Source organism: Phragmites australis, chromosome 1 (genome assembly GCF_958298935.1).
Source record: "Phragmites australis chromosome 1, lpPhrAust1.1, whole genome shotgun sequence".
Lineage (NCBI taxonomy): Eukaryota > Viridiplantae > Streptophyta > Magnoliopsida > Poales > Poaceae > Phragmites > Phragmites australis.
Window position 1 is genome coordinate 31,008,924 of NC_084921.1, and position 24,351 is coordinate 31,033,274.

The following is a 24,351-nucleotide window of genomic DNA, read 5'->3' on the forward strand; positions in this document are numbered from 1 at the left end:
AACTTCTGCGGGCAATTGGTATTTGATTTGACTGGTGCGACTTTATCTTCCTAAGTCCTCTTTTTTTGCTTGATTTCGTCCAAGTCCTGGGTATAGGTCATAGAGGAAATCATGTCTTAGTATTTCTTGTAACAACTCTTTAAACCTGTGTTGATATTCAGTTTTGGGTTGCAGCTGCAAATTCAGGGGCATTATAAGCTCGCACCATCCACTGTGTGGTGTCATCCTGGGGACTGAGGGTTATCTTTCCAACTTCAACACATGGGTGAGAAGATAAGGCAGTGATCCGACATCTTCATTAGGATGGTGAGGAAATGGCCTGCCATGATTGCTAGAGGGAATTTGGTTTCTGAAGGCATGGTGAGAACATGTCTTCAGCACCGGAGGCATTGGCAGATCATTTTGGAGGATGCTAGTGGACTGGTGTTCTCCATGGCTTTCTTGGTGAATCACAATGTCTAGCTTTTTGGTGGCTGCTGCAAATTCAGGGGCATTGTAAGCTCACACCATACACTGTGCAGTGTCATCCTGTGGACTGAATGTTCTCTTACTAATCGCCACACGTGGGTGAAGAGACACTGCAGGAATGATCTGGCATCTTCATTGGATTGTGAGGAAGCTTGGTTTCTGAAGGCATGATGAGAACATGTCTGCAGCGTCGGAGCCATTGACAGATCATTTTGGAGGATGGTATTCGTGGCCTTCTTGGTTGATGGCAATGTCTTGAAGGGCTTTATGCTCACAGGCACGACCTCCCCTGAAAAAAACTACTGTCAGACAGCGAAATGCCATCCAATTTGCTTACCTAACTGTAAGTCTGAATCCTGACACTCACAGGTATATTTTGAATAGAACTCTCTCCTTTTCCTACCTTATCTGATGTGGATAGTGTTTGATTAGTGATTACTAATTCATAATGACGAGGCATAATTTTCAACAATCTTCAGATAACACTTGAAGCAAGAAATTAGTTCATACTGCATAGGCTGTTAGACTTGAGAAGCAAGAAACTGTGTGTGACAAGAAGAATGAAGTCAGTAATGTGAACAAAACATTGGTTTATTATTTATTGTTAGACGGTTGTAGTCAATGGGACACCGTGGTGAGGTTGCCAACTTGTTGACGTCACTCCATTCGTCACCTCTGCTACTTTTTCAGACCTAACACAACAGCCATTAAAGAACTCAAGGTTGGACAGTGGTCCGTTCCTCTTCCTCCTGGACCAAGACCGGATGGCCAGGCTGTTCGCCAAGCAGGCCTCTGTGTACGCCACGGCGCGGCCAGCCTACCCGAAGGACCTGTTCACCAAGCTCGTGGCGCTCACCACTCACCACCGCCTCGCCTGGGACGTCGGCACCGGCAATGGCCAGGCCGCCATCAGTGTGAGCATCCCAACTCCTCGGTCTTTGTAAAGCGTTTGTGCTCGTTACAAGCTTGTACCTAGAGCGAGCCGGTGACACGGCTCCTCGCTGCGCAGGTCGCGGAGCACTACGACAGCGTGCTGGCGACGGACGTGAGCGCGGAGCAGCTGCGGCACGCCGCGCAGCACCCGAAGGTCCGATACCTCCACACCCCGGACGCCACGCCCGGGGAGGACCTCGTCGCAGCGCTTGGCGGCGAGGGCAGCGTGGACCTCATCACGGTGGCCGAGGCCGTGCACTGGTTCGACCTCCCGGCGTTGCCCGCCGCGTCCTGCGGAGGCCCGGCGGGGTGATCGCGGTCTGGGGCTACAACTACCGCATTAGCCCCGTGGAGGACATGATGGCGCGCTTCCTCCACACCACCCTGCCTTACTGGGATCCCCGAGCTCGGTACAGATAGGATTCTTGATCAGATGATAGATCCATCATCCATGGCAGTGTGTATGTCAGTATGTGTGATAGCATCCGACAGGTACGTCATTGACGATTACCGGAACCTGCCGTTCCCGTTCGACGACGTTGGCCTCGGGAGGGAGGGCGAGCCGCTGAGTCTCAACATGGAGCAGGAGATGTCATTCGAGGGCCTCGTCGGCATGCTGAGGTCGTGGTCGGCGGTGACGACGGCGAAGCAGCGGGGCGTGGACCTGCTGGGGGAGAGCGTGGTGAAGGAGCTGGAGGAAGAGTGGGGAGGGGCGTCGCTGGTGCGCAAGGTGACCTACAAGGCCTTCTTGCTGGCAGGCAAGCCCAGAGGCGTTGACTGAATACTGATGACTGGAGCAACTCCCCTGGGATCGGATTATTCGTCGGATTGGTGTTATTTGTATTTCCCTGAATAAAATAGCATTTGTTCAGACTCTGATTCGCGTTGCAGTTTTTTCTTGTAGCAACACTAATGTTGTCATCTTTTATGATCCATTCTCGTCATTTAGCGCCTACTTCGGAATCACGATTTGGATTGGATGGTCTGGCAAGCAAGAAAAATGAGAAATTATCATGTTTTATCATACTCCAACGCAACACAGAACTTACACATAATAAATTTGACCACTCTCAGCCCCAACATAAATCACCTTCCAGCTTATTTTAGAGTTTCAATTAACATTCGAAGACTTCAGCCTTGTTTATTTTAAAGAAAAAAAGGAAAAACATTAAACCAAACCCCAAATATTCTAGGTAATTTGCTTGCCTTGCAAGGTTCTTGACGTAAGCGGTTTGTACTACTCAGTTTTAATATAACCCCCTTCCATTAAAAAAAACCAAATGTTCAAATAAAACAAAGGACAATTGCTTCAGTACCCCTACTCAGAAGCCTAGTTATTTTCACACATATTTTGATCACTAACTTTCAACTAAAGAGGAAATTCCAAATGGTATTCAAATGGTGGGTGGTTATCCCCCGCAATTTCAAGTTTTTATAATTAGATAAGGGAATTAATTTAGTTTTGCATTTTCAGATGTGGATAAAATCATTTTCACACATCTTTTGATCGCTAATATAGTGCCGTTTGATGGCCGATTTTCCACTACAGTGTTTCCGATACGATGGTGTGAGTCGGGATTTGACGCATCCCAGGACCAAGATTGTCGAAATTGGCAAAACACGGAAGGACCCAACCCCATCTTGTGTTGTCCACAAATAGCAACATCTCGATAATTGAGCGGGTAAATAAATAGTCGCTTGGCATTTCCGTCAATGAATCCAGACTTATCTTGGCCCTACCACGAAGGAAAAGGAAACGCCACAAGGTGAAAACAATGGGCCCAGGTGGGCCCCACACACCATGGACGGGCCACATTGTCAGTGGGCCCCGGCCCACCTCCTCCTCTTCGTTTTTACATCTGAGGGGAGGGGAGAGAGAGAGAAGAGAGAGCCAAGCCATCAAAAATCTCTCGCTCTCTCCCAATTAATCCCCTTCCGTTTATAACCTCCACCTCCACCTCCAAAGCTCAATGGCTTCCTCCTCCTCCCTCTCCTCATCTCATGCCTTCACCCTCCCCTAGAACCCTCCTCGCCCCTCCTCGAATTCCCAACGCTCCGATCGCCGCCTGACCCGCCGCGCCGTATCCTCCCCCGAATTACCCTCGGAATTTCGGGGGCCGGATCGAATCAAGCCGCTTGGCCCCCGATCAAGAGCGAACGCCTGCCTGAGGACGGTATCCTCGGGCGCGGGTGTTTCTTGATTCCTTGCTCGTGCCTGCGATGGGGGCGCCGAAGCAGCGGTGGACGCCGGAGGAGGAGGCCGCGCTCAAGGCCGGCGTCGCCAAGCACGGGCCGGGCAAGTGGCGCACCATCCTCCGGGACCCGGAGTTCAGCGTCCTCCTGCGCCTCCGCTCCAATGTTGACCTCAAGGTGGGTCGCGCGTGATCCTCGCATCCGTAACGCTCGCATCGGCTGGGAGGGTGGGCGGTTTTGTGAAATTCTTGGCAGTGGGTCTTGCCGATCAGCGAGGGGGGAGTGGGAAGGAAATCTCGAGTCTTTTTGAGCGAAAGGTCGCAGTTTTGGACGGTCCGGGAAGCGGGGCGCGTTCCTTGTCTGGTTTTAGATCAGGATTTTAGGTGGTTGTGGTAGCGATTGCATGGGAAGGTTTGTTCATGAGACAATTGTTACTATTTTGGGCGGATCGGCGAGACTGATCTAGAAAAGTTTCCGGTGCGAAATTCCATTCTCTTTGGGACAATGATGGACTTACTGAAATTTTGATGTCTCAAAAGCTACCATCACAGCTGTGCGTTGCTTTGCTCCATTTTTCCCACTCCACTTTGAGATCTTGTTCATCTTGGTGTTAGTTAGCTAGGTCTTGATGATTGCTTCGGAATTCATTTCCACTAGGCCCAATTGCATGGTCTTTGTTGGACTATTTTGGGGGAGCAGTTCTGATGGTTCAAGGAGTTGGATTCTAGGTTGTAGAGTGGATTTTTCATTGGGTCCTAATGACCTTGATACATTGGTTGAAAAATTTTCTATTAGATGACAAAATTTATTTTGGATGGTTCAAATGATCAAGAACCATGTTTTTTTTTTATGAATTCTGCACCAAGAATGTAGAACTTGAAATGCATCTAACAAGCTGTTACTATAATTTTCTTAGTGACAAGGTTCTTGCCCTAACTAGGATTTGTTTTGTAACTTAATGCTAATGCACCACTTGTATTGAATCTCCAATAGTTTTTTTTAATGTTTCTGTATATTACCAAGTACAAATTGATCTTATTGCGATTGGTATGTCTGACTGTGTAGGACAAGTGGCGCAACTTGAGCGTCACTGCCGGAGGTTATGGGTCTAGGGAGAAGGCAAGAATGGCATTGAAGAAAGGCAGGCATGTGCCTAAGGTCACTGCTGAGCCAATGGACATCGATGCAAATGATATGGACAGTGTTGATAATGCAGTCATTGATGCAAAACCATTAGCAATGGCTGTGGAACCCTTGCAGGTTGGGAGCAGTTCAGAGAAGTCAGTTGCTAGGTTAGTACTGATGCAAATATTTTATCAAAACTGCTTCATATTCACTTTACAAGTAACCTGCAGGATTGATTGCCCAGGCTTGTTTTTGGTGAATATATTATATTGCTATTTCATGCCTCCCATCAATTCTGCTTGTAATCAGAACTAGCTAGACATTAAAATTCAGAAGTTGATTGTAATGGAAATTATTTTCAAACCATATTAGGGCAGCCAAACCGTCTTTACGACAACTAGTGTAGGGCTTTGTGCGCTGTTGTATCTTGGACAGGTGAACATGATTATGATTATGTCTATACTAACATTTGCATCTTGCAAGCATATCAAAGGGACGAAATTAAAAGAAAGATGTAAATTGCTATCTTGTAGCAAATGAAATGCATATTTGGTATCATACGCGTTAAGCTTCATAATTTTCCTTTGATAACCCAGTTTGCTTATGAGTTATCTCTCTCTTGACTGGTTTAATTACTAAAAGGCTATTATGTCCTGCTAGTGCTACAGGGTTTTTAGGAAAAATGATAGATGATTATTTACCTGACATATATCGTACAGTGACCTTGCTGTCGAATTGATGGTAGCACAAATGGATAATTATATGAAGAACCCTTACATGAGAAGATGGAATCCTATATGGTTAGCATAATAACAACAGGAAACTATGCACATGCAGATGTTGGACCCTGATGGTCAGCACACAACTGTGAACTATGCACATGCAGACATCTAAACATTCTCACACCGACATCAGAGTAATAAATGTTGACCTGACCAATCTCTTACTACAGTTGGGCCATGGGATTTTAAGTTTGAACATAAATGTTAAAAATATATTAAATAACTAGCATATACATCTTCCTGTGTGTAATATGCAATGCATGGCAGTTGCTTATGTTCAGGAAAGCTTCACTTTGTACATTATTTGATGTATGCTCATGTGGTAGATGCATGATCTGTGCTGCATAGCATGTTCTGGTGATGGCATAACTTGTTAGTATGTTGGATGTTGTAGGTCTAGAACACACTTCTCAATTTCAAAAATAAAAGGTATAATTTAGTTGTTGGAACCTGGAATATACTGTTGACACAGATACATCCCCTGCATTCCACACCTTAGACAGTACTGCACCTAATGTCCAATTCTTTACATGGTTTTAGTTGTCTTGCCATGAAAGTCAATATTTTTGTACAAGATACATGTTTGTTAGTACATTGTTACACATGATCGTTATTTTTATTTATATAACTCAGTTAACATCTCTATTCAGAAATTGAAATTTACATTGCTTTGTTCATTTTACTTAAATCATTAGTCTGCAACTCAATGCATTCAGCATACTTCTTTTCTTGATGCTTGGTCACCCAGTGTGGTTTTTAATGTATGTCTGTCATTTTTGCAGGCTTGATGACCTCATATTAGAAGCTATAAAGAAGCTTAAGGAGCCTTCTGGGTCTAATAAGACGGCCATTGCTGCATATATTGAGGTTGATGGCTATCAATTTATATTGTGTTCACTTGCTTCCTTTTTATGTTATTTGTTTTTCTGTACATAAGTTTTGCCTTGCTATTTCCTTTTTCTGATAATACTTTTTTCTTTTTTCTTTTTGCGGATGACTCTAACGTGAATTGTCTGAATATTTAGGAGCAATACTGGCCACCTGCTGATTTTCAGCGCCTTCTGTCCACAAAATTGAAGGCATTGGTTTCTTCTGGAAATTTGATGAAGGTCCCTCCCCCCCCCCCCCCCCCCTTCCCTCTCAATAAATTATCAGAAGGGGGCAGACTTTAAGTTGGCTACTATTTTAATCGTGATTGTAGGTAAACCAGAAGTACAGAATTGCACCAAGTTCACTTTCGTTAGGCGGAAAGAGCACCAAGGTGTATTCCACTGAAGAGATGAACGGAGAAAATAATGTTAAACAGCTAACTAAGCTTCAAGTGGATGCTGAATTGGAGAAGATGAAAGGCATGACTAAGGAAGAGGCAGCTGCATTTGCTGCCAAGGCAGTTGCCGAGGCAGAAGTAGCCATCGCAGAAGCTGAGGAGGCTGCAAGGGTTGCAGAGGCTGCAGAAACTGATGCTGAAGCTGCAAAGGCTTTTCTTGATGCTGTCACATCAACAATGAAAAATAGAAATGCTGCTTTTAAGGTAGAGTGAACACATTCTTTGTCACAACATTTATGCGATGAATACTATTTGCCTGTACATAAACCCTACAGGCTACAGCTGACAACACGTTGATAAATGCAGATGCTTCGAGCTTGCTGATCCTCTCTACCCATGCCGTCATATGGTTTTAGTCAGCAGAACTTGTTAAGATAGCACTGGTGTTCTGCTGCAAAGCTTTTGTTACGATAGATGAGTTTCTTGTATAGCCTTATAGATCAAGTTGCTTCAATGGGAGGGATTTTCAACATGTTGCTGCTGGTCCTGACTGTGCTGTGCTACCCAATCAACAGTACAATAACATGAATGATCGGGAAAGTAGTCATCAATTTTTTTTCACTTTTCCACATTGTGTTGCTTTGTAATTAAACTCGCCCTTTTCTTTAGTTCGAGTGATGTCAAATAGAACTGTAGTGAAAAGACAATGTCAGAAATCTGCCTTAGTTCATGCAAATTGCTGTGATAAGATACTTCTAGATATGATGATTTGATGACAGCATCTAACATTATTGCTTATTCACAGATGCGTGGATCATTGCTCTGTATTGGGCTTTTAATTCACAGCTTACTTGCTCGTATGCTAGGGCGCATCTATTCTTTCAGTAATCCACATATCCGACGATGATTTCCAGGACTCGGGAGCAGTCATGTTTCGAAATGACTTTTCCAGACTCTTATTATATACAGCTTCACGTCCAAATATTGCTGCAGTTCATTCCTTGTGGCATCTATGGTCTCAAAAAAGAAAAATATAAATCTACACGTCTAGCACAAACTGCTTACTAATAACCACTGCACTGCCCGTGGACTCCTCATAGTCCTTCCATGTTTCAAGGGACCTTACTCTCAAATCTCATTTTTATGAGGACGCTTCAACGGTTTATCTTGTTCTGATTTCACTCACCAAGTCACCATGGTAAGATTGCCTGACTCAATGTTTCTGAACGCTTCTGTAGCCTATCTCTTGTCGTTGTCGGATTCGCTTCATGGATTGAAGCCTCTCATTTTGGCTCGCACAGCTTTCCAAATCGCAAAGCTTGTTGCAGATTCTTGACAGGATGAAGGTGAATTTGCTGATGCAAAGTTTGTTCAGGGTATAAACTCAGGTGACCCAGCTGCACCCGGGAACGTGAGCAGCACTCTTCTCGTTCTCGAATGGGACCTCACCAGCCTTGCCGCTGTCCCCGCAGCCCTGCACCAGTCTGTCATAGTTGGCACCGCCATCGGGCTGCAGCTCTCTCAGCTCCTGCGCCGCGACGCTCCCCAGTAAGCTGTTATTATGGGCCAGGCAGGAGTGCAGAAGGGAGCGCCACGCCACTGCGTTTGGCCTGAAAGGCATGTTGCGGAGCAGGTCGTACGCCTCTTCCAACCTCCCGGCCCGGCCGAGGAGATCAATAGCGCTAATGTAGTGGTCAAGCGTCCATTCCACACCGTGCTTCTCAGTCATGGCGTCGAAGTAGCCCAGCCCCTCCGTGACCAGCCCCGCGTGGCTGCAGGACGTCAGGATGGCGATGAACGTGTTGCCATTGTACATCTTCTGTTCCAGCGCGCGCTCTGCAACCGTCAGTGCTTGCCTCCCAAGGCCGTTCTGGCCAAGCCCTTGTATCACCGTGTTCCATGATATGACATCTCTGACCATCATTTCCTCGAACACCTGCTCCAGATCAAATGCCGCACCACAGCTGCTGTACATGCTGATCAGAGAATTGCAGACGAAGACGTTACTGTGACAGAGGCCCTCCTTGACAGTGCGCGCATGGACTTGCCTCCCAAGCTCGAGCAAGGCCAGAACTGAGCAGATGTGCAGAGCTGTTGTGTAAATTGACGCGTTCAGCGTGGCATTGCCACCACAGCGGCCATCCAATCTGACCAGATCAATGAAGAGGCGGAGTGCGACTTCTCCACGGCAATTCTCCGATAAGCAGTATATAATGATGTTCCATGAGAAGGCATCCTTTTTCCTCATCATTCTGAAGAGATCAAGAGCCCTGTCGACGAGTCTATGCCGTGAGTACGCATCCATCATGATGTTCCACGAGCAGATGTCCGTGTACTGCATCCCGTGGAACACCTTCTCGGCGTCCGCGAGTGAGCCCAGTTTCGCATGCGTGTCAATCAAGGCATTCCACACGAAGCAAACTCTGCTCCCCTCGTCCAAGAGCTTGATGATGACCGCGTGGAGCTGCACCGCCATGGTGAGCGACTGGAGACCGATGCAGGCCTTGAGCAGCGAGCTGAGCGTGTGGGCGTTGGGCAGCATCTTGCGTGCAAAAAGCTCGCCGTACAGCGCCACGAAGAGCTCGAGCGCCCTGTCAGGCTCGCCGTTCCGGACATGGCACGACACCATGGCTGTCCAGGTGAAGACATTGTGCTGATCAACCGGTATCTCGTCGAAGAGGCGGCGCGCCCTGGCGGCCGCCCCGGCGCGGGAGAGGCCCCCGATCATGGTGGTGTAGGAGGTGGCGTTTCTCCTGGGCATCTCCCGGAAGAAGGAGAACGCCCAGTCGGTGCGGCCGGCGTCGACGAGCGCGGCCAGCGCGGCGTTCCAGGCGACCTGGTTCTTCACGGGCATTGCCTCGAACAGGTCGAGGGCCTTCTCGGCCTGCCCCACCTTGCCAGCCTCGCTGACTTCGATGGTCCTCCAGGCCAAGCGAGACCGATGCGGCAGCTCCTGAATAGCCTTGGCGAGCGTCCGCGACGCCATGTTCCGGCGACGCCGCCGCCAGACTTCCGAGGCAGATCGATGGCTGTTCTCAGGCGGAATGAGTGCGAAGACGAATTGAGGACCTGTATGCCAGGTGTGGTCTCCAGCTTTTTGCCCTCAATGACCCATTCTTCCACTGTCACCGCCTTCTACGTCCTCCTCTGGTGGCTGGTGCACCACCACCTCCACGACTTCCGCCACTGCCTTCTTTCTCTCTCTAAGCTTGACGGAGCCAGATGAATCTAAAACCCTTGCCCAATAAACCCCCGTTTAAAGAAGCTCTCTAAGATTGAGAAGTACCATCATTTTTTTCTTTTAGAAAAACAAGTGAACGAGGTATAGGAAATTAGCAATCCCGATAGAAAACAACACATCTTCAATCTAGAACAAGACCATCGGTGTAATAGGTAATAGATGCATCACTTGGTGGGCTCTACGTGTTCATATGTTAACCGATAGATGAATATCCTAAGAAAGATGGATCTCTTCGCCGACGCGTTAGATGTCCTGCAAATCACGAGGAGTGTGTTGAAACCATCTCCTTCCTTTTTTAGATCACCCTCGGTTCTTCGATCAAGCCATTGAGGCAGATCGAGCTGCCCATCACTTTCAGTTCGTCGAACAACGTCAGGACTGAGGGAGTCATGTTCGACGTGGAGGACTTCGGGGCAGCTTACAATGCGATCCTAGGGCGACCAGTGTTAGCCTAGTTCATGGCCGTCGCCCACTATGCATACCAGACAATCAAAATCCTTTGTCCCACGGGAGCCATCATCATTTTGGGCAACCAAAAGACGGTCCTGCACTACAACAAGAGGAGCCTCGACATGATCGAGCTAACTTCCGGATCGCAACCCGAGAACTCCGTGCCCAGTGGTTGTTCCAGAGAATATCCACGTCATCGCCAATCCAAACAATCAGCCTAAGGCAATATGCCTAAACGACGCCAACCCATCCAGAACGGTCCAAATCAGGGCTGACCTGGACCCAAAATAGGAACTTACGCTCATCACTTTCTTTTAGGCAAATGCAGATGTCTTTTTCTTGGAGTTCGTCTAATATGCCTGGAGTCCCTAGGGACGTGATCGAGCATAAGTAGTTACTGCGACCTAACGCGCGACCAGTAAAGCAAAAGGTGCATTGGTTTGCACCTGACCAAAAGGAAGCACTTCGTGAGAAGATCGATAAGCTCCTGGAAGCAAGCTTCATCCGAGAGGTGTAGTACCTGGAATGACTGGCTAACCCTATCATGGATTGAAAACCCGATGGTAAGTGGAGAATATGCGTTAAAGACCTCAACAAAGCATGCCCGAAAGATCTCTTCCCTCTATCCCGGATCGACCAACTTGTTGACTCGATCGCCGCCGGTAGCGATCTACTAAGCTTCATAGATGTCCATTTGGGGTTCTATCGGATTAGTATGTATAGGGTAGATGAGGAGAAAACTTCTTTTGTAATGTCCTTAGGGGTCTTTTGCTACGTAAAAATGTTTTCTGGTCTGAAAAGCACCGGTGCCACTTGCCAGTGATGCATTCAGCTCATCCTTCGACCACAGCTCGGTAGGAATGTCGAGGCGTATGTTGATGATATGGTTGTAAAGAGCAAGACCAAGGACGATCTGTTCGCGAACGTCTAGGAAATGTTCGACAACCTTCGAAAGTACTAAATAAAGCTGAACCTGGAGAAGTGCACGTTCGGAGTCCCATGAGGGAAGTTGCTCGGTTTCCTCATATCCAGTCGTTGAATAGAAGCAAACCCTGACAAAATCAGAGCCATCAATCATATGAGATCCCCGACTAGGTTAAAGGAAGTTCAGAAACTGACAGGGCATGTGACGACTTTGAGCGGGTTCATCTCGAGGATGAGAGAGAAGGGGTTGTCGCTCTTCAAGCTCCTTAAGAAAAGTGAGCGCTTCATGTGGATGCCAGAAGTAGATGCAGCCTTCTAAGATCTCAAAAGGTACATCTCTTCCCCTTCTGTACTAACCATTCCTCAACCCAACGATGAGCTCCTGCTCTATGTTGCAGCTACCCCACAAGCTACCCCATAGGTTGCGAGTGCGGTCCTGGTCATCGAGTGTGAAGGTCTTCAGTGACTAGTCTACTATGTCAATGAAGTCCTACATAACATGAAGACTCGGTACCCACAGGCACAGAAGCTGTTATACGCCATACTGATGGCCTCTCGTAAGCTCAGATACTACTTTTAGGACCACAAAATCAAGGTAGTCCCCTCACTCTTGATTAGAAAAATCCTCCACAACAGGGATGTAGCAAGTATAACATCGAAGTAGGCAGTGGAGCTCTGGGAGTTCGATATTCAGTTCATCCCCCGGACGACCATCAAGTCCTAGGCGCTAGTCGATTTTGTGACCGAGTGGTCATCCTTTGAGCCTAAGCAGGAACAGTGATCAGAAGTGAAAGAGCATTGGACCATGATCTCCGATGGGTCGTTCGTGCTGAAGGGAGCAGGGGCTGGAGTGGTCTTGACCTCACCAACCGGTGACACCATCAGGTACGTAGTTCAATTATGTTTTCCTATCACTAACAATATTGCAAAATATGAGGGTCTCTTGTCCGGAATGAGAGTAGTATCCGCACTTGGTATAAAACACCTACTAGTGAAAGAGGACTCGCTAATGGTCGTAAACCAAGTACAAAAGGAGTTTCAGTGCTCTGACCCGACAATAGTGACATACCTCGCGAAGTGAGAAGGCTGGAGCGACACTTTATCGGTTTCGAGATCAAGCATTTCCTACGCAGGGACAACTTCCTCGCTGATGAGTTGGCTCGTCTACCTTCTCACGCACCTATTCCGATCGAAGTCTTTAAAGAAAGACTCGCATGACCATCCATCATGGTCTCAGGCCAAGGTGAAGGGGGTGCTCTTCTTGGAAACAGAGCACCTGAAGTAACACCTTTGGGGGCAACGCCTCCTTTGGTGCAGTCCTCAAGTGGTCATCATGTGGTCATCTAGATTGATTCGGGTGTGACCTGGATGGATCAGATCTTGGCATACCTTCATAATCGAGAGATCCCTGATGATGATGTGTCAGCACAAAAGGTTATGTGGCAAGCTCGCAGATACTCCAGGGTAGAGGGATACCTCTACTGTAGGGGGAGCAATGACCTTTTACAGAAATACATCACTCGGGAAGAGGGGAGCACTGTCACACCCTGATTTTCACTTTTTTCAATTTTCTAAAATTTTCCAAGATTTGATTATAGGTTGAATAATTAAAATAGGAAAAATCCTATTTTCTAAATTCAAATTCAAATTTGAATTAAGGTTATTAATTGTTTGGATGCATTCATGCTGATTAATAGGCATTTAGGTTTTATTGGATCTTATTGGATTTTATTTAAGCTCCTTTGGATTTATTTGAATTTGTTTGTGTTAAAATGATTTCCAAAATGTTTTCATAAGCTCAAAATATTTTGTTTTGTTTTCAAAATATTTTCTTGAGCTTGTTGAATTTCCTAGAATTTTTAGGCTTTATTTGGTATTTTATTGGATTTTATTTGCTTTCTTTCTTCTATAGAAATTCTCCAAAATAAATATAAAAAACCCCTAAACCTAATCTAGCACAGGCCCAACCCGTGCTCCCTCCTCCCATGGGCGCAGCCCATTCCCTCCCCCCTCTCTCTCCTACCTCGGCTCGTTCCCTTCCCTTTCGGCCAGGCCCAGCTGCGCCAGCCCGCTGCTCCTCCATCTCCCCACTTGGGCCTGGCTGCCTCGGCCCAGCTCGCGCGCGCTCGCTCGCTCAGCCGCTCTGCAGCGCAGCTCGCCAGCCCGCTCACCAAAGGCGTATCCACCTTTTCCGCCTTCGCGTTGTGCCGCCGACGTGTGGAGCCCACCTGTCAGACCCGTCGTCCTCGAGTCGAACTCGGCCGACCGCCACCATGTCCGAATCGATCCGTCGCTGCCCTTGAGTGTCCTAGCCCGTCCCGACCTCCTCTTGCCGCCTATATATCCCCAGCCATCGCCCTCGGATCTCCCATCGCCAAAACCCACCGAGACCCGAGCCAAATCGCCGAGATCGATCTCGCCGTCACCATAGTCACCGCCGCCTCGGTGAAGCTCGCCGCCACGACGCTCTAGCGTTGTTTCGCCGTCGTCGAGTAGCCCTATACCTTCGTCGTTGTCCCCTGTTCGCGCTGGTGTCGTTGATTTACTTCCCTGACCACCAGAGCATCCATCTCAATGACTTTCCGTGCGTCATCGCCTTCCTCACCGCCGCTGGACCTCTCCGGTGTAGCACCGCTCTCGGTAAGACCTCAATCGGAACCCCCTTACCCTCCTGAAGCTTATCCACCGCTAGTCGTCGCAATCTGTATACCGGAGCGCCGTTCCGACCAACTCCGGCGTGTCACCGCCATGCCCGAGCTCGGCTCCGCCGTGGACTTCCTCCCCGCTGATGTCCATCTGTCCCCAAACTCCCTCAGCCGCCCAATCCATCCTCAGCCGTCTGATTAGCAACATGCGATCTAGATTAAAACAAAGGATACCCCTTCATCCGCCTATGCCGTGCTGCCACATGTCCATCCTTTGATCCAGTCAACATCTCAGCCACCTCACACGCCACATCACCGTCCACATCAACAAAATTGCTAATGTGTCATCCCTGTCACCGTGTCACGTCAGCCAAAGCAGCCCAGTCAATATTTCAAGCTTTTCCAGTACAAAAATAATTTCAGATAATTCCTTTAGTTGGTAATTTTGCATAAAGACCCCTAGACTTTTCTGTAATAACAAAAGAGCCCTATCTTTTTACAGTTAAGTCCCTAGACTTTTCCATAGTTACAATTAGGTCCCCTAGTTTTACAAAAGGTCCCTGAACTTTCTGTTTGATTCAAAATAAGCCCTTTTCTTTTTCAGATTAAACCCTAGATTTGTTTTAGCCCTAACTTTTTCGTCGTAGCTCCGTTTTAAGCGATTCTTGCGTCGATAGATTCGTTTTTCAGTGCTCTTTCTTTATAGATAGGTTTTATCTCGTTGTTCTTTTGTTATGTGCTCTGTTCTTAGTGTATCTTGTTTGTGTATTTGCCGATAATTGTGCGATTAGTCATCAACGCCCCGTATCAGTTTGAAGAACATCAAGAGCAGGAGCTAGAGTATACTGAGCAGCAGCAAGGAGAAGGCAAGTGTCCTTGATCATATTGAACCTATGTTATTAAATGTTTTGTTTTACAAAATTGCATGCAGAGTCAATATGATGGGTAGTCACCTATGTTAGGGTTTTCCCTAGATTTTTCCTTATCATCCCTTGAAACCTAGATGGTTTATGGTTAGATGTCTTTGTTGAGTAGATTACTTAGCCATACTTTTGGGATATTGGGAAGTGTCATATACTTGACTAATGAACATATGCAACAATAGTGGTTAACTGGTTAATGGTCTAGCAACATGGAACCTTAGGCCTTGAGCAAAGTGGTTTTGATGGTTGTCATAGTTATGATGTTGGTTTAGTGTTTGCTCAAGTAACCTAAGTAAGGACCGGTTCGTGGAGCAATAACCCAAGATGTTCCGTACAAACACGAGACTGATATGGGTAGGCTTAGCCGATTAATTAGGGTTCTTCCATTGTTGTGTGGGCCAGATGAGAGGCGTGGATGAGGGAAGGTAACTCTCAGAAATCACATGGTACAAGAGGGGGCTTCTAGGTGGCAGCACCTAGTGGTGAAACCTAGAGTGTTGGTGACATATACTGGGAGGATTCTTTGTAAAGGCTTCGTAGTGATCTCCTGGCAACACACCACTGGCGTGTGTATAGTGCTTGGCCAGCATTGCAACATGGAGACTTTAGTCATCTGCTTGCAGGTGATAAAATCACTACTTGTGGGAAGGTTGTACAACCTCTGCAGAGTGTAAAATCTGATATATCAGCCGTGCTCACGGATATGAGAGATTTGGATCCTCACATGATTAGTTGGTGGTGGAATGGTTATGGTATGGTTATGAGTTTGGTTGTAGTTATGGTTCTGGTACAGGAAGTACTAGGAGGTTGTGGTTTGCAAGGTGGGGAACCTTGTAGGTTGGTTGGTTGGTTATATGGGATACATTCACATAATAACTGTTTAACGCTTTTGAGTCCAAATATAAATTCATTGCTCGCATTTACGCAAAAATACCGTATGATAGCCTATTCTCATTGAAAGCCTACATATCATTATTTTTCCACACTTGCTGAGTACTCCATGTGCTCATCCTTGCTATCTCGCACAATACATATGCTGCTCAGTGGAAGACTTTCAAGACTTTCAAGATGATAACCTGATATTCTAGGAGTGTGTCTTCCGGTTGGTGCCTGTGGAGTGCTTGGTCGCCGATACCTTCGTTCCGCTACCATCGTTTAATAGTTATAGATTGGTTAGTAGAGTTGTTTAGGTGAAAACTTTGTGTAAGAGTTTAACGGTTGTAACTTAAAGTATTGCTTTTGTTACTTCACCTATGACGTCCTTATGTGTGTTGAACATCCTGGGCACACATAAGCCGTATCTGGTTTTGGCCGTTAAAACCGGGTGTGACAAGCACCTTGCTATCCGATATCCATGGAGGCATATGTGGTAGCCACACTTCATACCGCACTTAATTGGAAAAGTGTTCCGGCAAGGATTCTATTAGCCCACGACCCTCCAGGATGCTTGTGAGTTGGTAAAACAGTGGGAGCCGTGTCAGTACTATGGCTAACAGACCAACCTACTACCTCAAGCACTGCAAACCATATCACTCTATTGACCTTTTACTGTTTGGGGGCTCGATATTGTGGGGACCATTCCCCAAGGCCCATGACAGTTTTGAATTCCTGTGTGTGGCAGTCAACAAATTCACTAAGTGGATTAAGCCTGAGCGAGTCAGGAATATCACCACCGCGGTAGCGATCAAATTCATACGGGAGTTGGTAGTGTGGTTTGGCATCCCAAACCACATAATTATGGACAACAGGACTCAGTTCATCACAAGTGCTTTTACAGACTACTGCGAAGAGATTAGGACCAAAGTATGCTACGCGTTGGTGGCACACTCCCAGAGTAATGGGCAGGTCAAAAGGGCAATTGGGATGATACTACAAGGAGTCAAAACCCGAGTTTTTGATCGGCTTCAGAGTTATTCGAGACGTTAGGTGAACGAACTCCTCACAGTACTTTAGTCGCTGCGAATGACCCCCAGCAGAGCCACGGTCGAAACTTTATTAATCCTGATCTTTAGTGTTGAAACAATGCTCCCCTCAGAGATCACCCTCTAGTCTCTTCAAGTAACCAGCTACTCGAATGACAATCAGGTGACTCGACAGGAGAATGACATAAACCTATTCGAAGAGTTCTGCGATCATGTTCTGATTTGAGGAGCCCGATACGAACAAAGCCTCAAGCGCTACCACGACTGCAGAGTGCAGGAGCAAACTCTGGTTGTAGGTGACCTCGTCCTAAGGAAAATCCAGAATAAAGCAGATCGGAACAAGCTATCCCCCAAGTGGGAAGGGCCCTACACAGTGGTCGAGGTTACCCAACATGACACAGCCAAATTAGCCATGGAGGATGGCTATGAATTACACAATTCCTGAAACATAAACCAGTTGCATAAGTTCTATGTGTAAGACTACTCGAACATGAGCCTATGTTTCTCTGTTTTGCAAGATCTCCCGGACAAGAACGGACTACCCTCAGCTTGTAAGTTTTTCCGATTCAAAGGTCCTGCCCTACCAGACACTTTGTTTTGTAGGATCTCCTGAACAAGACCAGACTACCCTCGACTTGTAAGTTTTTCTGATTCAAAGGTTAGACCGCCTGGTTGGTAGCCCTTCTACCAACCAGATGGTAGGGGGCTAGAATAATGTTTGATTTGTGCTCCTAGATTTTGTTGCCTGTTCGCACATGTTGTGAGTAACAAGTAGCTTAGGGGGGAAAGAAAATTGCTTCTCTCGCGCAATGAGAGGGATGTGGGCGGCTGCAGGAAGATGGCCAAAATGCTGCAATTCCTATTTCAGGTCGAGCACTTGTCGCCACCAAAGGGATTACCATGCTAAAAGTTGTCCTAGGCACCACAGACCTAACTAGTGAGCGGTATGGAAAACCTTGGCCCCCTATTGGCGTAACGAATAGTCAGGGCCTACTCATCACATGGGCGCGGGGAAAATCTATTTAGGAGCAAGTCCTTAGATTGCAAAATGACCCCTTAGGTAACACCTGGGGCTAGTTCTAAAAGACTATTCAGTGTACCCAGTACACAAAGATGCTTCTCAATGTATCGAACTTGACGACCCAAAGATATGAGTCTGCAAGGTCGTGAAGCTCCTTCGTGGTCTTTCGGGCACCAACGAAGCCTTCAGAGACTGCCGGAGCAAGGTCGAGGTCAGGAAAGTGCTCAGTGACACAGGCAAGGGCAAGGCAGGCGTCATAGACTCCGACCTCGAACAGGTGGCCACCAACGGTCTTGCAAAGCCTATACTTGAGCACTCTTAGCTCCTCGGAGGCTGCCAACAGTAAGTCAATCACGGTGTCTACGGGAGTTGGACAAAATTGAACACCAGTGGACTAAAGTAGTAAGTCAAGGGGGAAAACATCCGACTAAGGCAATCGTAGAAATACACCCACTGCTAGTCATTTTTCCCTCGTAATTCGCTCCAGGTCCCTTTGCACCACTAGTAGCTCCTCCTGACAAGCTGGTTGAAGAAATAGGTCACAAAATATGCAGGAGTCAGCTGGTCGAGTATTACTTGGCTAGCCTAAGACTGCCAAGAGACAGTTGGTCGAGTCTTACTTGGCTAGCTTGAGACTGCACATGACTTAGCCTGTGGCAGGGCTGGCGCACCTCGAAGATGTCTCTGTAGGTTCTCTTGCTTGACCGTGAACCTAAGTTCACACTCGGCCACCAATTTTTGACTGCGCTGGTCAATGGAGTTGTCGATGAGAGGGGTCGAGGACTCGTAGCGAGCTGAAGGGACAATTAACGTAGAAGCACTACAACCATAGCAGTAACACAAGCCTATCAAATAAATGAAAAACTTCATCCAAATATATTACAAGACTAAGGTACAATACAATATTTACTCTTTGGTGGTTTTCACTTGGAAGAGTGACCCTACGTACTCCACCGGCCCTTGGCACTCCGCTGCAGCCTCGCCTCAGCTTTAGGACCGGCGGTCTCAACACCCTCCCGAACAACCTCGAGGTTAAAGTTAGGGTCACGGTAGCAGTAGCACTAGAGAACATACTCCGTTGTGGCTTTCGCTGCCTTCACCACGTCCTCCCCGATCCTCGCTACCAGGATGTCTGGAAGCTACATGATCTTCTCCACCAAGACGCTGATGGCGTAGGCCCAGTCCTGCGCGATATCTTCCTTGGGCCTGATAACTTCTATATCAACGCTCATTAAGGGCCCTCACATTGCCAGGAAGGCATCCCTCAGAAAGCCATGGGTCGTCCTCTAGGCCTCTAGCTGCTGGGCGCTTCGGGCAACGATCTTGGCTTTCTCCCGCTGAAGCATGCATTGTGCCTCCTTCTCGTCGGCCACCAGCCTCTCTAGCTCAGCTCATTTGCGGTCTGCCGCCTCTTTCTATGGGATCAGTTTGCTGATAGAGGTAGAGAGACTGGTGACTAGAGAGAGCAGGTCAGAGGAAGGAGCTGGTGCCATGACCAAGGCCGCGGACGGCTCTGCAGATGTGGAGGCCTCAACAGCTGAGGCTGGCGTCAGGATTGTGGCTGCCCCGGGGCCTGTAGCATCTTGCAGGGGCAGCAGAGGAGGGTTTGTGGTCAGAGTTGTTGATGGGGTTGAGGACCTACAGCGAGCATGAATTACGGGGTCAAGGAAAGAGCTCAAAGTGTCTACGACTAGCCGAAGAGCTTACCGCGTGGCTGGAACGGTGAGCACACTCTCGTCTTGGCAATCCACTAAGAGTAGGGGGAGGTCAAAGCCGCCAGAGTGTCGCTAGTGGTCGGCATCCCACGAGCACATTTGGACGCTTCTAGGGAGGCCAAATCTACCTCTGATATCTTCCCCCTTGCCCTGAGGCTTGACAAGCAGTAGCCTGGTCGTCCCTTTGTTGTCAGGCACTACTTGTAGAGCCTCCACCCGTGGTCGATAGCCAACTCCGAGCAGCATGGTCATTGCTGCGACCAGATGAGTCTATACTGTGGCCAGTTTGGTTGCCGGTCGGAGTGGTACTGGGTGATGGAGAGATTGTTTGGCATGCGGAGGTTGTCCAAGGAGCTGTCTACTGTGAGGTAGAACCAATCCTCCCTCCAGACCGATCACGACGACTTGAGCCCCACCTCAATGTAGGAGTTTGCGGCACTGTCACAGAGACAGAACCCACAGCTTACGATGGCTGTCCCGATCATCAATCGGCCTGTGTAGAAGAACCGAAAAGGTCGAGGCACGGTTCAACCCCGACGAAGTTCTCACACAGATGAGAAAAAATGCTCAGCAGGAGATGACAGTGGTGAAGAATTTGGAGAAGGACGGCACGAGCAAACCAAGAAGAAGGAAATAAACATCACGATCTCCCCCTAGCAAGGAGCAAGCATGCTCTCCCTAGAGTGGTACCCCGAGGTCAGGCGGTGAGTGAGTAGGTCAGCGTCGTGCATTTGCTTCAGCCTTGCCGCATTGCACTTGGACTTGGGAAAAGTTGCTCGCTACCAGTGCGCGCCATCTGATGTCGGTGGAGGTTGCTTCTATGTCAAGAATGGTGGTTGAGATGAAGGACTATAGGCGTAAAAGTTTGGAGATGAAGGGCACTAGGCGCGGAAGTTTGGAGGCTAAAGGAGGCGGTGGAAAGGTTCATGAAGGATCTCAGCGCTCCAATTTAAAGAGTCGTCGTGGTATCTCAACCGTCACGGGGCCCGGTCCTTTCGAATTTCGAAAAGCAACGCTTGGGGAATCAAAATTCCCTCGAGTGCGGTGTTGTTATGTTTTCTCCCTCCCACTCTCTCTCTCTCTCTCTCTCTCTCTCTCTCTCTCTCTCTCTCTCTCTCTCTCTCTCTCTCCAGACATTTAACCTCCCCTTAGGATGTGGTTTCTTGAGTCGACCACTAAGGCGGGTTGTGTCGATGACTCCCCAGGGCGGACATGTGCTCACATGGGTCCCAAGTGGCATGACTGGATCCGACCACGACCACACGTCGCATAGCAACCATGACCAGTCACTCCACCACATCCATGATGGAGCTTAGGGGCTACTGTCGGTGTAATAGGTAAGGGGGTGCCCCACCTGACGAGCCTCATGCTATCATGTGTCAACCGGCAGGCAAATACCCCCATGACTACGGCCTCACCTTGCAACCAAGACATGGTTCCTGTGACCAATCCCCTAGTCGAGGATAAAACCCTACGACTAGCCCCTACTGGTCGCAAGGCATGTACTCACATAACCAGTCAAATCGTATTTAAGCCACCCACTCAAGTGTTTTCCTTTCCCAGGCACACCCTTTCGGCAAGCAAGGTCGTGGACAGGCATGGTGGCACAGTGACCGGTCCTGTAGCATTTAATGCTATGGGATGGCCTCTCATATGAGCGTGACGGCGTTCGGTGATAGGACAGGGCATGCAGGACAACCAGAGCAGGGTGTGCATGCCTATCCTTCATCATGATGAGCTAGAAATAGTTAGCTTCATCAAGTGTAGTTCTATCACAGAGTTTGGCACAGTCAGTTTGTATGTGCACCTTTTCTCATGTTATATAAAGGGGGAGGACCTGGTTTGTAGGATAGCAAAAACACATTTTGTAACAAGTTCATCCAATCTATAAGAAAATACACATGATATAGGATTATTATCCCAGGGAGGCCTGAACCTGGATAAAATCCTCGTGTTCTTGAGTCTATTAGATCCAACACCAAGAAACGTAGATCAATACACCCATCGACAGATATACCCTAGATTCATTATCAGGGATTATCCCCCGACAAAGAGATGGACGAATTGAGGGACAATTTTAATTAAAATCATATATAACAAAATACTATAAAGAGTTATTTGGACCACCTATGAATAGTCATTTCTCTATGACTGAAGCACATACATATGACATTGCTCAAGTGATAGAGGTCGAAAATGCCATCCTTACGGCTCCCTTCACCAAAAAGAAAGTTTGGCATGCTATTTTTCAAATGGAACGAATAAAGCATCAAATCCTGATGGGTTCTTGGCTGAGTTCTATTAGAGATTCTAGGATATCATCAAGGAATACCTGATTAAAATGTTCCATTAAATGCATTATGGAACCTCCCAATATATAGTCTAAACTTCAGAGTTATTACATTACTGCCAAAAAATTAAAGAAGCTTGTTGTATTCAACATTACAGACCAATCTGTTTGCTAAATGGCAGCTTCAAAATTTTCACTAAGGTGGTCACTAGCCAAATTAATAGTGTCACGGACCAGATAATTCATCCCACTCAAACAACTTTTATACGTCGAAGAAATATCCTAGAAGTGGTGGTCATTTTACATGAGATGATACACGAACTCCATCAAAAAAACATAAATGGGGTAATATTGAAAATAGACTTCAAAAAGGCCTACGATAAAGTCAAATGGTCATTTCTCCTATAGTCCTTTCGGATGAAAGGTTTCTTGCCTAAATGGTTCTCATGGGTAGAGAGCTTCATTTCCGGGGGAAGTATAGCAATAAAAGTCAATGACGATACCTATCATTTATTCCTAACAAAAAAAGTCTACACCAAGGGAACTCCCTCTTTTTGATTCTGTTTAACATTATCACCAATACGTTAGCAATACTGATTGAGAGGGCTAAGAATGTCAGTTAGGTTGAAGGAGTTGTACACCATCTGGCAGACAATAGTTTATCGATTCTCCAATATGCCGATGACACCATCCTATTCATAGATGATGATCTAGAAAAAGCCAAAAACATGAAGCTACTATTGTGTGCATTCGAGCGGCTTTTAGGACTAAAAATTAATTTTCATAAAAGCAAATTGTTCTGCTTTAGTGCAGCTCAAGACAAAGCGATCACTATGCTGATATCTGAATGTGCAAAGGGTGAACTACCCCTGCGTTATCTAGGAATCCCAATTCACTATCAAAACTTAGAAATTCAGATTGGAAAGGAGTAGAGTAACGAATTGAAAAAAGGTTGAGGAGCTGGAAGGCCAAGTACTTAACTGCGAGTGGCAGACTGGTCATTCTTAACTCAGTTCATAATAGTCTACCCACTTAAATGCTACGGGACGGCCTCACAGGCAAATGTGATAGTGCTTGATGGACGTGACAAGGCCTGCAGGGCGACCAGTGCAGGATGAGCGTGCATACCACCCGTAATGATGACCAAGGAGTAGTTGCCTTCGTCAGGAGTATGTCTACTGCATGGCTTGGCACGATCCATTTGTTTGTTCTTCTTTTCCCCTATTATATAAAGGCGGGAGAACTCGGCTTGTAGAACATTCGGTAACAAATTCATCCAATTCATAAAAAAATACGCAGGACGTAGGACTATTATCCAATGGGATGTCTGAACCTGGATAAATCTATGTGTTCTTGCGTCCATTTGATCCAACCCCAAGAAACACCGATCAACACGCTCATCATTCAGTACATTCTGGATTCATTATCAGGGATCATCCCCTGACAAGACTAATACCCTACCTTATATAACATTGTGCAAAATAATCAAGTCACAGTTGCAAAGGCAATGGAATCATTCCCTCCCAATATATCCTTCAAAGGTGGGACCTCTTTGGCTGGAAATTGGTAAAATGGAATTAACTGATGGAACGCCTAAACAACATCACATTGCCCGAAGGAAGGGATGAGTTTAAATGGAGCTTAAATCAGCCAGGAAAGTTCCCGGTCAACTCTCTTTATAGGGTACTTGTGCAAGGTGACGATCCTATACAAATTAGTCAAATATGGAAATTAAAAATACCTTTAAAAGTTAATATCTTCCTTCGGGTGTTTTACTAACAAAAGATAATTGTTAGGTTATCAGAAGTGTTATTTTTGTCAAAAAAGGAAACAATTAAACATCTCTTCTTTGATTGTCACTTTGCTCGTTCTACATGATTCATAGTCCATGTGGCATCAAATCTTTACCAACCGTGAAGCGTATTGAATATGTTTAGGGCTTCATGGCCTTAGTAAAAAATTGAGTGTTAATATCCTGGCAGTGGCAGCCACTTTCTATTGATCCCTATGACTATGCAGGAATGATATTGTCTTTAACAAAAAGAACAATCTTTTTCTATGTTACAACAACAGGAGCATCACATGTTGGTTACTTTGGCATGCGCACGCATGGAGAGAGTGGTTAGGGAGCTCTTCAGCCTATCAACTAATTTCTTGGATAGCATGCTAGATCCTAGATCCAAAACTAAGTATAATAATCATAGATACAAGGATTTGTTTCCAGCCATTTAACTAAGTTCTTTAGTTTTATCGTCTTCAATGTGTTTTGTGTTTTGGCTATGTGCATATATGATATGCAGAAGCTGGGGATAAACTCTTGTGCGAACGTTGAGAGAGTTAATAAAGCTTTCCTTTTTAAAAAAAAGCAATCCTGATAGAATTTTGATCCGAAAAACTACAAAAGCAACTTTTCTATGTAGATGTAGATGTTTATGTATGTACAATGTACAGC

The 24,351-nt window shown here is 46.7% G+C and overlaps 2 protein-coding genes and 1 pseudogene across 2 annotated transcripts; 2 read left to right on the top strand and 1 right to left on the bottom strand.

Annotated features, from left to right (window-relative positions):
- Nucleotides 1-1,105: 1,105 nt before the first annotated feature.
- Nucleotides 1,106-2,345, top strand: LOC133888642 (uncharacterized; annotated as a pseudogene).
- A 987-nt stretch (nt 2,346-3,332) lies between these two features.
- On the top strand, nt 3,333-7,520 carry LOC133915036 (single myb histone 1-like). The gene is made up of 6 exons (XM_062358039.1): nt 3,333-3,771; nt 4,660-4,886; nt 6,284-6,368; nt 6,527-6,610; nt 6,703-7,032; nt 7,135-7,520. The coding sequence occupies exons 1-6, from the start codon at nt 3,622-3,624 to the stop codon at nt 7,150-7,152; spliced, it is 894 nt and encodes a 297-aa protein (XP_062214023.1). The 5' UTR covers nt 3,333-3,621; the 3' UTR covers nt 7,153-7,520.
- A 181-nt stretch (nt 7,521-7,701) lies between these two features.
- LOC133915028 (pentatricopeptide repeat-containing protein At4g02750-like) lies at nt 7,702-10,013 on the bottom strand. Its single transcript, XM_062358028.1, has one exon. It carries the CDS (start codon nt 9,752-9,754, stop codon nt 8,153-8,155), a length of 1,602 nt encoding a protein of 533 aa, XP_062214012.1. The 5' UTR covers nt 9,755-10,013; the 3' UTR covers nt 7,702-8,152.
- Between the last annotated feature and the right edge of the window lie 14,338 nt (nt 10,014-24,351).